General features: G+C 36.2%; 1 protein-coding gene across 2 annotated transcripts in view; it reads right to left on the bottom strand.

Annotated features, from left to right (window-relative positions):
- The window catches only part of Unc5c (unc-5 netrin receptor C), a 351,840-nt gene that overhangs the window by 51,906 nt on the left and 286,715 nt on the right, over window positions 1–13,219 (bottom strand). For both annotated transcript variants that reach the window (XM_051165895.1, XM_051165896.1), the window contains exons 6-7: window positions 12,519–12,686; window positions 9,850–10,014 (exon numbers count right to left, since the gene is read on the bottom strand). In XM_051165895.1, coding sequence (XP_051021852.1) covers window positions 9,850–10,014; window positions 12,519–12,686 — 333 coding nt within the window. The remainder of the gene's footprint in view (window positions 1–9,849; window positions 10,015–12,518; window positions 12,687–13,219) is intronic.

The raw sequence follows: 13,219 nt of genomic DNA, 5'->3' as shown, positions 1-13,219 counted from the left end.
AGAATAGCTTATTCTATTCTGGAACTCACTAGGTAGCCTAAGCTTGCCTCAGTTTTCTTGCTTTACCATCCTGAGTGCAGTGACTATAGGTATGAGCCACCACACCTGCCTCAAACTCCTGTTTTCAAACCATCAAATTTTAGTTAGTTGTAGTTGTACTTATTTAGTTGAAATACAGTCACTAGAAAACTTCCTAAGACTTTAAAAAAATATATATAATTTAATATCTTATCATTAGAAGGATCTGCTCCAGGTAGACTTGCCCCTTTCCTTGACCTGGCTACGTCGTCTGTTTGCCAGTAATTGCACACCAACCTAACATGGGGGATATTCTCATCTCAATCTCATTTCTTCTGGTATAAATTTTCTTGTTAATCCTCAAGAGTAGCTCAAAAATAAACATGCCTAGGTTCCCTCTCTTTCCCTCTCAAGTCAGGGATTATGTTATAAACCCATCAGAGCACTAATAATGTCAAAGGTCAGGTTCATTAAAAATACTCAAGGTCGTTTATTATAATTCACCTACTCTTCTGAGGGTTTATTATTGATGGGGCTCACAGAAATCCAAGTAAGTGAATATGTAAAATTTAAGACATGACAACAAAAACTGGAAGGAGCATTTTCTTATCCTTGATGTCAGTCATCTGGAGTAGCTGTGGGTATCTGTTGCTCCTTTATTTAGGGGACACTGGCCATGCCACACTAAGTTGGTTTATGACCTTGTTTGTAACAGTGCCAGCACATGATCTGAAAGCAGGCAGCAAATGATTAACTACCCAGCAAGGAAAAGGTCTTATCTCAGGATTCACAGTGGCTGAGGCAAAAATGCCTGAGATCCATTTCAGTTCACCAGAATCAAGCTTATGTGTGCACCAGCTGGCCACGAGCTTTTATGCTGGTCAACCTCAAACCATCAGACTTTTAAAAGATGAATAAAACATTACACATGGGTTGTAACACTCATCATGCCCCCATCATAACAAAGTCTTTAGATAGAAGGAGTAAAATAATATGGAATCATGACCTAAGGTGATTTATTCCTAAAGAGTCTCAGCCAATCTGATGACTTTTTATACTAAAATAAAAGTCAGTTTAATACCCTTGCACTAAGCCTGTTTTTGCTCTGTTTGCATTTTTCTCAGTTTATATAGCTGCATCTTTCCTGATTGCTCCTGATTGCCAATAGAGGTGAAAGCTCTTGCCTTTGTTTCCTCACACTAACCTTTTTTTGGGCTCAATAGGTGTTCATCAGGTTTCTGTGGCCTAAAGTTTGTGACCACATCCTTGTTTTTAAAAGCAAGAAAATGTTTTTACCAGAATGTAGAAAGGCAGGCCACACTGATTATGCCAGAGAATATCGAGGACTGTGTCGGGCAGGAAGTCTATGGACAGAATATTTATTTGCCTTCTGGGACATCGAGCATATGAAGAACTATAATAACACAGCTATGACATCAACTTCTCTCTGCAGATAAAAGTGTTCACTGTCTAACACTCACAGCCACGCTTTCCTATCAAACTGCTGGATTGACAAGAATTTCACTGGAAAGTGACTAGCACCATGGCAAATGCCCAGGGCATGCAGTTATAAACACATCATCCTTAAGTCAGGGAATGGAGATTTGTTAGGTAAATGATTTCCCCATCTTATAAGCACCTGGGGTTGCAGGAGCCCAGTATGCAGCGTGTCCACACTGAAATTTACATGCGGAGAGTTCTGCTACTTCCTCTGGTGAGAACTGATAGAAGAGCTGTGTGACTTGCAAATGCTTTAATGAGTAGAAAGTGCTAAATTTGCACAATGAATAACATTTTAATTTCCCCAGTCAGGGGGTGCACTGGTGTAGACACAAAGCAGTTCTTCTTTGGAAATTACAATGTATAATTTATCTTCTATAGCATAAACTCTCTTCAAGCAAGAAATAATTCTAAGTTCATGTTTGTACTCTTATGTACACTGGTGTAGAAATTCAAATTTCAATTGGGATTAAAAGTTAAATTTCACAGGAATGTTTGGAGGAATGTACCAATTCAATCCAATAATCCACATTTATGAACCAGACTACATTTAGTCTTTGGATAACTATTTTTCCAAAGGAAGAGAAACATGGATTAAACTGCTATAAATATTACTTGCTCTTAAAAATACCAGTGCATTTCAATGTAAAATAAGTTTACCTGTTGGGTTAGCATTAAAAAAAAAAAAAAAAGCCTTCTTAAGGGCTTTGTTCTCTATGGGTGTGTGTCCTATTTCTTTCTCTCTTGCTGTGTGTCATCAATTCACCTCAAACAATCTTATTTCCAATGCAGCAAGCAGCTTCTACCACATAATGTTTGGATAATAAACTGAATTATTTTAATAGACAATCCGTAAGCACAGTAGCCCCTACAGCATCCCCTTCTGAATAGGCATTATTACATAAAAACACTGAAATACGTTGTGAAGCTAATTTCTTTCTCACGTCAGAACTAGATATCTGTTTTTCTTATTTTCAATATGAAAAGCCTATCTTTGCATTTTGTTGTTGTTTAATATAATCCATGCTGGTCAATGCATCAAAAATTCTAGTGTTTGAAATGATTGCATTCTTTTACAAGACTAACAGTGTGACTATAAAAAAGTCCAATTTCTTTGGTGGTGATTTAGAGACTCTGATGCCTTTAATTACATTTGCTAGTGTGTTTTAGTCCAAACACACTCATCTCCCAAGGTTTTGGTTTGAGTGAATGATGCATTTTGTTATCTCTAATGTAGAAACTGCTTGCTTTATTTTAGGTCAATACAGCTATATCCTACCCTCCCTCTGTGTGTGTGGTGTGTGCGTGTGTGCATGTGCGTGTGCGTGCGCGCGCGCGTGTGTGTGTGTGTGTGTGTGTGTGTAGCTTCTTAAAATGAACTAATATATGTGGATTGCCTAAATGGAGCTTTGAAAATATCCAAACTATTTATGTCCTGTTGCACAAATGTCATTTCACAATGCATCTGATATACCAAACATTCTAATACTAAGGTTAGCTGCAAACATTGGGTGATATGTGCATGACAGGCAACTGAGAAATATTGGGAAACCATAATTCAATTCCAAATCTCCATGTCTTCAAAGTACATGATATACTGGCTTTTAGTATCTCTTGCCAACCTGGGTTTTCTACAATATTCTTTTCTGCAAGTATTTTATTAAATATTGTTATTAGTAATTTATTTTGAATAACATGACCAAGATTTCAAGTTATACCAACAATAATTTTATATCTCAAATTCAGCAGATCCATTGTCACTCATGCTGGGACACTATCCTTCCTTCAACATTTCTTTTAAAAAATGCCATTTATGCCTAGAAACATAATCGATTACCAAGTAAGAAATGAATGTGCAGAACAGAAATCACATAGAAAAAATACTTATAATCTCATAAGCTGAGGAACAGAATACTTTTCAACAATCTTTTCCTGAGATCACTTTTGCATAGTTATAGAAAAATGCATGTATAAATCCAAAACCCACTTTTCTGGATATGGATCATAAAAATATTTTAGTACATGCACCATTATGCATTTCATAACCACTACAATTTTAATTTTTTTCTTGTATGCCTGTGAGTGCTCAGCTTTGGAGAGACATGTCTTTCAGCTCTAAGAAGCATGAGAGCCAGAGGGTGGGGTCAGCACCATCTCTGGACATGGCTGCTGTGCACAGGAGCTCAGAGCAGCTGTGGTGCTCCCTGCACAAGATCCGCACACAATAAAACCAGTGCAGACGTCCAGCATAGAGAAGGGGCTCTGGAGGCCTCACCCCACTGGAGGAGCTCTTGGCAGTTCCTGGCTGCTGGGAAAGTGAGAGTTTCTTTGGTTTGTTGCCACTGGTAGGTTGCCACAGTGAATGATCTCACACATACATGTTAGTAGTACTGATTGGACTCAGTGGTTTTACACACACACACACACACACACACACAGAGTTGTGAATGAGGTGTTGAGGGGAGGTGGAGGGAAGTTCTGGGAGGAGTTAGACAGCGAATAAGACCATATCTATTTTTTATAGACATGAAATGTTCAAAAAATGAAAGGGGATTTATAATAATACAAATTTAAACAGACAAAAGTATATAGATATACTTGACATATACATATATATGTAGTGTTTATATTAATTACTTGAAATGTATTCATTCAGGTAAAAGTGGTATGATATTGAATATTATTAGTTAAATTTTTCCTGAAGTAATTATGAAGATCAGAATATCTACTAGTAAAACACAAGTTTCTACTACAAATGCATCAAGATTTAGCATAATTTCATATTTGAAATATTAGATAATGTTATAACTGAACCTCACAATTGTGTGTGTTTGTGTGTATATGTGTGTATGTGTGTGTCCATTTGCAGAGCTCAGAAGTCAACACCAAATATCTTCCTCTGATGTCAACTTTAATATTGAGACATAGTCTCTCCAGTAAGACCTCTTATGAAACCATCAGTGGCCTGGTAAACAATTGAAAATTACTTCAAATGGAAATTGAACATTTTAAACCTACAGAGCCCAAGCAAATTAGCTCTGTAAATTAGAAGTATGAATAAAACAATAACTAGCATGTACTTAGGCATAATGAGAAATGGAACTAAAGAATGATCAAAACAGATAGTTAAAGATATTAATCAGCTTTATAAAATAGACATTGTAAGTTCCTTGTCTTAATTTTTAATCTTTCCCAGTATGATAAATATTGAACTCATAAAAGGCATAAAACTGGATCTCTATAGGTCTTAAACTTCTATGAAAAGATGAGTTTAATTCATTATATTGTAGTTCTTAAAATGTGTATATTTCTTTCTGCTACCCTATTTATTGTTTGTATTTACCATGGACTTTTGCTTTTATCCTTTCTACCCTTACATGTTTTACCTTAAGTTTCTAAACTCAATTCATACATTTGTCGACAATCTTACCATTCTATCTTGATTACTTGAGTCAATAAAATACAATGCGAAAAGCATTACTATCTTCTTCCAGAATCACAAATGGAAATTTGGAATCCTACTTTAGTTCATAGCCTTTTACAATCCATATCAATATCATTTAGTTTCCCCTTAATTTCAGCTAGTCTTCAATTATTGTTTGATTATATCATTTTTTAGTTTACTTTTTGTTGTTCACTTCCTGAGTTTTATTTTTTATTTTTTAAAATTTTATTGATTTATTTATATTACATCTCAATGGTTATCCCATCCCTTGTATCCTCCCATTCCTTCCTCCCTCCCATTTTCCCCTTACTCCCCTCCCCTATAACTGTGATTGAGGGGGACTTACTCCCCCTGTATATGCTCATAGGGTATCAAGTCTCTTCTTGATAACCTGCTACTCTTCCTCTGAGTGCCACCAGGTCTCCCCCTCCAGGGGAGTGAGTTAACCCAGAAGCAGAAAGAGTCAAATGGTATATACTCACTTATATCTACACACTAGCCCAAGGGGCATGTCCCATGAAAGTCTTCACTTACTAGAAACTTGGACAGAGAGGAGGACATCCTACTGGGACTCTAGGTGAAAGAAGTATGGGAGAATGGCAAAATAGAAGGATCCAGAGGGTCCTAGAAACCTACAAGAAGAATATTATGATGGGCAGATCTGGGCCCAGGGTCCTGCTCAAACTACAGCACCAGCCAAGGACAACATGTGCAGGAAACTTCAAACCCCTACCCAGATCTAGCCAATGGACAGGACATTCTCCACAGTTGAGTGGAGAGTGGGGTCTGACCTTCACAGGAACTCTGGTGCCTCATACTTCCTGAGATTTTTGAAGGCAAATGTATACTTTGTCTCTTGTCTGCCAATATCTTTTAAGTTTGTTTTCTTGATTAATAAATGTCATAGTTCCTCATGTTAACTTCCAGTTGCTGTGCTATTGTTCATATAGCCTACTTAGAAAAATATTTATTTTTCACTTTACACCTCCATTATATCCCTCCTCTCCTCCTGGTCCCTCACTTCCTTTTTCCCTGTTCCCACTTTCCTACTCCTCAGAAAAGAGGAGATCCCCTACATAGTCTACTTTTATTTCATATGTTTCTTTCAGTTCTATTAGATCTTTATTCTAATTTCTTGATTTTTCTCTTCATCCTTCTTTATAGCTATATCTAATCTGATGATAAATCTCCCAAAGTTTTAAATTTCAACCACTGTGTTTAATTTTTTCAACATTCCATTTAATTCCCCTAAATGTACCCATTCTTATAACGATATTTTGTGCTTCTTTTCTTCCTTTCTTTCTTCCTCCTCCTTCTTCTTTTCTTTCTTTCCGTGTGTGTGTGTGTGTGTGTGTGTGTGTGTGGTTTTTTGAGACAGGGTTTCTTTGTCTGGCCTTGGCTGTCCTGGACTCACTTTGTAGACTAGGCTGGGCATGAACTCATATCAATACGCTTGCCTCTACCTCTTGAGTGCTGGGACTAAAGGCTACATCACCACACCCAGCAAATCTGTGCTTTCATTGTAAAATGGAGTTGTCTTTATATTTTTACTTACTATATATTTTAAATCAGATTGTCCTATGTCCCTATGTTAGAATGTTAATTTGTTTGCTCTGTCATAGGTTTTCCCTTACACTTCATTTTGAGAGACTATAAACTGCATATTTCATGTTATTTTCAGGATTTTTTTTGTCATAGACCAGTGCACTTAGATTGCAGAGGGGAGCTGTATAGCAGCTTGCTGTCTGCTATGCCACCTCAGAAGTTGCTCCAAAGATGCTAATTACATATCTTTCTGGTTTTTGCTCTCTGCAGAAGATCTTAAGCTCCACACCACAGCTGGATATAGCACTGTGGGTTTACTACAGATTTTACTTAAATAAAGACTTCATTTTTTGTTTTCTCTACCATGATTTTCCTGTGGTTTTCTTGGAATGGTGGGAAAAATGTTCTAGTTTTTTTTTTATGCTCTGCAGAAGTTAATGAATTACAGCTATATTCAGAGTTCTTGTTCCAAGTCTCGGCCCAATTCTTTCACAAAGTCTCTCACACTAAGCCAAATCCCATGTACTCTATGAACTAAATCATATCCAAATCTAGTCATTCCAGTGTCTGTCACACAGCCTTCTCTACCTTTGCCTTGAAACTGCCTGACTGGCACTTGTAGACTTCTCTCCCTACTTTGTGTCCCCTCTGTCTCTGTCTCTCTTCTTCCTCTCCCTCTCCCTTTCCTGTATGTATAATGATAGTTAAGTCTGTAACACTTTATCTAACATGTCTTCATGATTTGAATCAATGGTACTTATATTTAGGTGGTAAAGGAATAAGTGTGCCAGACTTTGGTCGTTTTGAGGAAAATAATGACTAAATATTGACAACACCATTTTCTATTAATGTTATCTTTCAGAGATCTTAAAGGCCAGTTTACTTTATTGAGAAATAATGTAATATAGTGTCTAGGGAATTCTTAAATCTTACTCAGATCCATCAGAAACTTTGACCTTCTTTTACCCAGCAGCATACGCATATTTATAACAGAATTATTTGTTTATAATTTAGAGTAGATTTAATTGTTTTATTTCATACCTGGTTTGACATTGAGCAGACAAGCTTTGTTTTTAATATAATATTATTGTATTACTAAATAACAACATATTCAAGCTATGAATTACCTCAAAGCAAATGCATATCAGATGATAAATTCCCCATTGGCAATTGCAAATCTGGGGCTTTCTATTCTAGTCCATTCCTTTTTCTTAACATGAAAATTGTCTGTCTTCCAAGCTTTATAGTTTTGTCATTAAAAAGGCTTTTGTTTTCCAACCAAAGGAAGTATTATTTCTTTGCAAAACTTAGGCAGCAATTCTTCACCAGAAGTTCTAAGCTTAGTGGTAAACACTGTAAAATACTGTAATTATATAGTGAAGCAATATCTCTGTCATTGTTCTATCCCCCAGGAAATCAATAGTGGAATAGACTACAATTCTCTGCTCAACCAAAGTAGATCTAGGAGGACAGATGAGAGAGTTTATTGACTTGGTAGGAACTGCTAGCATAGGAAATCACAGCAGCAGGAAAATATGGGTTTTTACCTGAATGACTTCAATCCAAATTCCAAAATGTTATTTGTCCAACAAGAGACTTGGTTTTAAAAAATCAAGAAAGCACATAAATAAACAAGCCAAAAACACCACCTGTGTCCCAAATCATCTTTCCTAGTTATAAGTACACTGCAAGCCACTGTTGCTGGCAAATATCCAATCATAAGGAAAATTCACATTATGGCTATGAGAAATGGTTTAGGTGTTGAGGAACTACTGGTCATAAGGTCTTAGCTTAGATGTCTTGTGTTTGACAAATGTCTTAATTTGGAAAGTATTTTGTACATGAAAGGTCCAATGTCCCAGAATGTAGAACTATATTCATTGTTAACTATGTTGCCCAGAATTTTAAACATATGGAGTAGAAGCAAGAGGTATTGTTTTACTCCATTTTGAGTTATTATATTGAGAGAGGATGAAATTATTAAAGAAAACAACAACCCCTCATAGCCTTCCAAATACTTGTACATTTCAATTACATCAATCAGTTTATTTCATACTGAAGAAGAATATAAAATAATAAAAAGTGGTACGTTTATGCTGTTATTTTTGGTCCTCATTTAAAACTTGTGCTTGGGGATGAAGCAGGTTATCTCTAGACAGACAATTAATAAAACATCTGTCTTCTCTTTATTTTTGCAATTATGGCATGAACAGTGTGGTCATGGTGGCTGTCCCCAACCCTCAGAAGCTTAGCACCATGGCAACGCTTGTGGAGCTAAGTGAGAGGCTCCTGGATTTCTATTCAGTGCGAGCAACATGATTATGTATTTGTACTTTAAGTAAGATTTCTTTTTAAAGGATCATTGCGTATAGACTGAAAAGTAAACAAAGTTGCATGAATATTATGAAAACAAAATACTTGTTCTTGAATAACAAACACAAATATTCTTCTGTGAATCCATCTCATTACATTTGCAACATGTATGAGGAATGTCAACATTTGGCTACCATTAGTTCAGATTCACAATGGCACATTGTTTAATCCATTTGCCTGAGCAAATCTATGCACTTTATTTCATGCTCAGGAAAAACGATGATAAATTCTGAACATCTAAGGGCTCTTTAACAATTGGTTAGGTGTTTGGAAGTCTTCAAAGCAAGCCATCCTTTCACTGAAAAAATTCTATGCATAAGACATGAAAAATAAAGAACATAGCTCATTAAATCGAGCATATCACCTGAGCCAGTTTCTATACACATTAAAATTGTTTTACCAATAATATTCTCCTTGAATAAGCTAAACTATACCCATGATGTAATTTCCAACACAGACCCAGCACCTTTAAGAGGTTGTGAAGATGTTCTTACTAAAGATTTATTGTACATTCATAAAACTACCTGCAGAAACACTTATTGTCCTTGTATATTTTATATTTCAAGGATGTTGGTTCTGTGCCAGGCATGAAATACAAATAAGTAGCTCACTTGTTGGAAGACATGCTTTGATTCTATGAGGAGTTTAAGATACCCTTATGTGCAAGGTAATACAACTGAGTTTAACAGTTTTCTGTTCTAGAAAGACTCACAGCCCCTCAACGGAAATGCCAAATTATTTCTTGCTTGGATGGAAGCAACACTGTTACATTTGTTAACTTAGACATTTATTTATTCTAGCTCCTGAGAGATTGGCTTTTACCAATTATTAAAGAAAGCTGGGGTAGAGCTGTATCATTATTGTTATTTTATTGTTTTTGAACATTCTTAATTACTAATATTCCTTCAAGATATTTAATGGCTTGGTCTCAGCCCCATCAGTGTCTGCATTTCTTCAGTTTGACTTACCCTGCATGCACAACCCATCAGTGCAGTTCTTGGATTGCAGGACCAGGCCATCACAATCTTTGCCCCCATTCTTGGGTGCTGGTGCTGTACACTCCCTCCTGCGCCAATGGGTGCATTCAGTTCCACAGGTTGACCATTTGCTCCACGAGGTCCATCTTCCATCCACTGTCATGAGAAAAGCCAACATGAGTTCAGAAGAAGCAGCTACTTAAAGGGTAAAAGCAGCACAACTCAATTCCAACACACCAACAGGAATGGAAGAAGGTACCGAGTGAGAAGCCTGGCATTTTCTTTAGTCTCTAGTGAAGGAGTCAGCTTTGTCTGTGGGAGTTCTGTGCATTTTGTTCCATCTGATGGGTAGGGAAGGCATACTGGGACTTATCAAGAGCTTTTCGAGCAAGTCCTCACACTTCTGCTTTATTCTTTAAAGAGGAGGCATCTGAATATTGTATTGATGATTAGAGGGTTTCCTTTTTAATCAAAGATTCCTTCATTTATAGTGTCATATAAAAAATGAAAAGAAATGTGTATGAGAGTTAGAAGCAAAGGATGTGTAGTGGTGAAGAAACATATCCATTATCTCTGTGTCTCTGTGTCTCTGCCTGCCTGTCTGTCTCTGTCTCTTTTTCTGTCTTTTTCTGTCTGTCTGTCTGTCTGTCTGTCTGTCTGTCTCTCTCTCTCTCTCTCTCTCTCTCTCTCTCTCTCTCTCTCTCTCTCTCTCCTCCCTCTCCCCTGTGTCTTGACTTCTATACTCTATATTTTCTTTTGGTCATCCAGACAACTAATTTTGGCTGAAACCTGTGCCATGCCTTCTTGTAAAGGCAATAGTATTTGAAACTTATTTGATGATTCTATTCCATTATTTGACGGTGTAGACATTTCTATTAATGCTGAAATAATATTTAAGTAAATTGACAGTTTTGGCAGTGAGATAGTAATTCTGAATTAACCCAGTTTCATTTGAATTTTGGTGGGTTACTTGTAAGAAGGTTCAGTAATAATAAGCTGAGATATCTCTTTCTTGAGAATATACAACTTGATGTTAATTTGAAAAATAGAGTGAATTGTCGTACTTTAAAATGAATCATTTTAAATATACCAAAGATAGGAATAAACTACTAAACCAAGTTGAAAAAGTGTTTGATTTTTCCATGAAATACGTAAATGACTATGATTATCCAGGATTCCACATAAAACAATGCCAAGCTTCATTTATTGAACCCTTAAACTTCTCAAATCTGAACACTGGAAAAAAAATATAAATTTTAGTAGCTTAAAGCATTTAACAAATATGTCTTATTATTGAGTAAATATACTACTCATAATGTGTACTAGAATATAAACATGCCTTTGTGCAAAATTAAGGAACACATTACTCTTTACATAATACAGAGTCAGCTATGCATCAACTCCCAGTTACCCAAAGCATTTATATTTGCTTTGTTGTCAACAATATGTGTCTGTTATTTAAAGTACTGGCACATACATACGTGTGTGTGTGTGTGTGTGTGTGTGTGTGTGTGTGTGTGTGTGCGCTGCGTGTGTGTATACACACATTGCTCTTTCAGCTCAAATTGGTCAATGGACTCTGAATTATAGGAGTCAGAACTTGGGTGAAATAAAGGTCAGAGTATGATAGAAGCTGAACTTCTAAGCTTACCTACAAGTCAAAATTTGTTCCATAAATAAGAGCCCTCAATGGCTCAGTGCAGAAAAGCATTTTGATGCTTGGAATCAATACTTGAAAATATAACCAGTAGATTACATTTCTCTCTCCTCCTACTTCTGAAGAATGTTCTATTGGAGGATGAACAGTAAAGAAAGAAAGAAAGAAAGAAAAAAGGGCAAAGCAAAGAGAGCTAAGGAAGCTATGTATTCAAACACTGATCTTGATAACAGAATTCCTAAGCATTGACCATATGGATTACTTTAAAACCATTTTAGTTTAACTTCTGGGTATGCTATAAGATTATGCATTTAACAGGCTTGGGATTTAGTTAGTATTTGGCTAACTATTATCTAAAATTTACCTAGAGTCAAGTGCTGATAGAAAAAAATACTACAAGATGAATCCAAGAGGCAGAGGGACACAATCTTGGTATAGGAACCACTGCAAATAATTTATAAGACAGATAGCCAAGATATACAGATAGTGAAGAGCTGGCTATGTTGTATTTTCCAAATCCATTATCTCATGTGTCAAAAAGCTTAGCCTTTCTCTTAATTCATTCCAAATGTTTTATTTGCCACTGCCCAGAAACTGACACCACATGTCAACTATTCCAGTAACAGACATTTTTTTTTCTAAATTTTAGTTCCTATTTATTTTCATAGGTTTTTTTTTTTTTTTTGAAGATCAAGGGTCGTTATTTATAACTTTATATGGTTTTCAAAATTGTTCAAATCATTTGAATTAAAGGATATACAAACTTGCTTCAAGCAGGTTAGCTGAGAAACATAGGATGTATTAATGGGTGTTTGTTCTCCTATATAACACACTGCCTTCCAGGTGATGAAGTTAAGGGCCCTTGTATGAAGCTTTGACTTCTCAGCAAGGTAAATACTGAATGTTGAATGGATTTAAATAATGTTTATCACAGATTTCGGTCAAGGTTAGGTTTTTGCATCTAGTTCTAGTACACGTTTTCAGAAAGGAAAAGATTGTTTACCTGGGCATAATGTGGTACATGCTATTTTCTGCACACTCTGCCCCTCACAGAAGGCCCCACCATTGAGTGGGGCAGGGTTGGTGCAGGTTCTCGTGCGTTTCTGATATCCTCGCCCACAGCGGCTGTTACACACAGACCACTCTGTCCAGGTGGACCAGCCGCCGTTCACTGAAGGAGGCAAAGCACAAAGGTGGGTTACACATATGGGCATGTCCGATACACACACAAACCACATACAGGCCAGAGTCATTTCCTACGTAACCATCAAAGAAGCAAGAGAGAAACCACAGATACCAGTTCAGAGTTTTGTTGTATAGCTGAAGAATCTAAACAGAGATATAAAAAAATATTTTCTACAAGTAACTCACTTATAAAAATAAATAAGACAATGTTCTCTTTTCCTTGGCTAGCATTCTTTTAAAAAACACATCTTGTTACCTAGTTAACCTCCAAAAAATTACATTTGACAGCTTTTCTTGCATAATAAATGTTTACTTCCTGATGCCAAGGTTGTGAGCCAAAGCATGGGAACTAAATAAAATCACTTTGACTCTTTAAAAAAACAAATGATTAATTATTTTACTTCAGCATTTGAAAACTTCACAGCTTTTCAAGGAATTTTACCTGTTTCACAAACCCACATGTGAATGCAATTACTGAATTAAATGTTATAGTATTCAAGTTTTAAAAAATTATATGAG

Source organism: Acomys russatus, chromosome 23, assembly GCF_903995435.1.
Source record: "Acomys russatus chromosome 23, mAcoRus1.1, whole genome shotgun sequence".
In the NCBI taxonomy this organism is placed as follows: Eukaryota; Metazoa; Chordata; class Mammalia; order Rodentia; family Muridae; genus Acomys; species Acomys russatus.
This window is presented reverse-complemented; position numbering and strand designations above follow the sequence as displayed.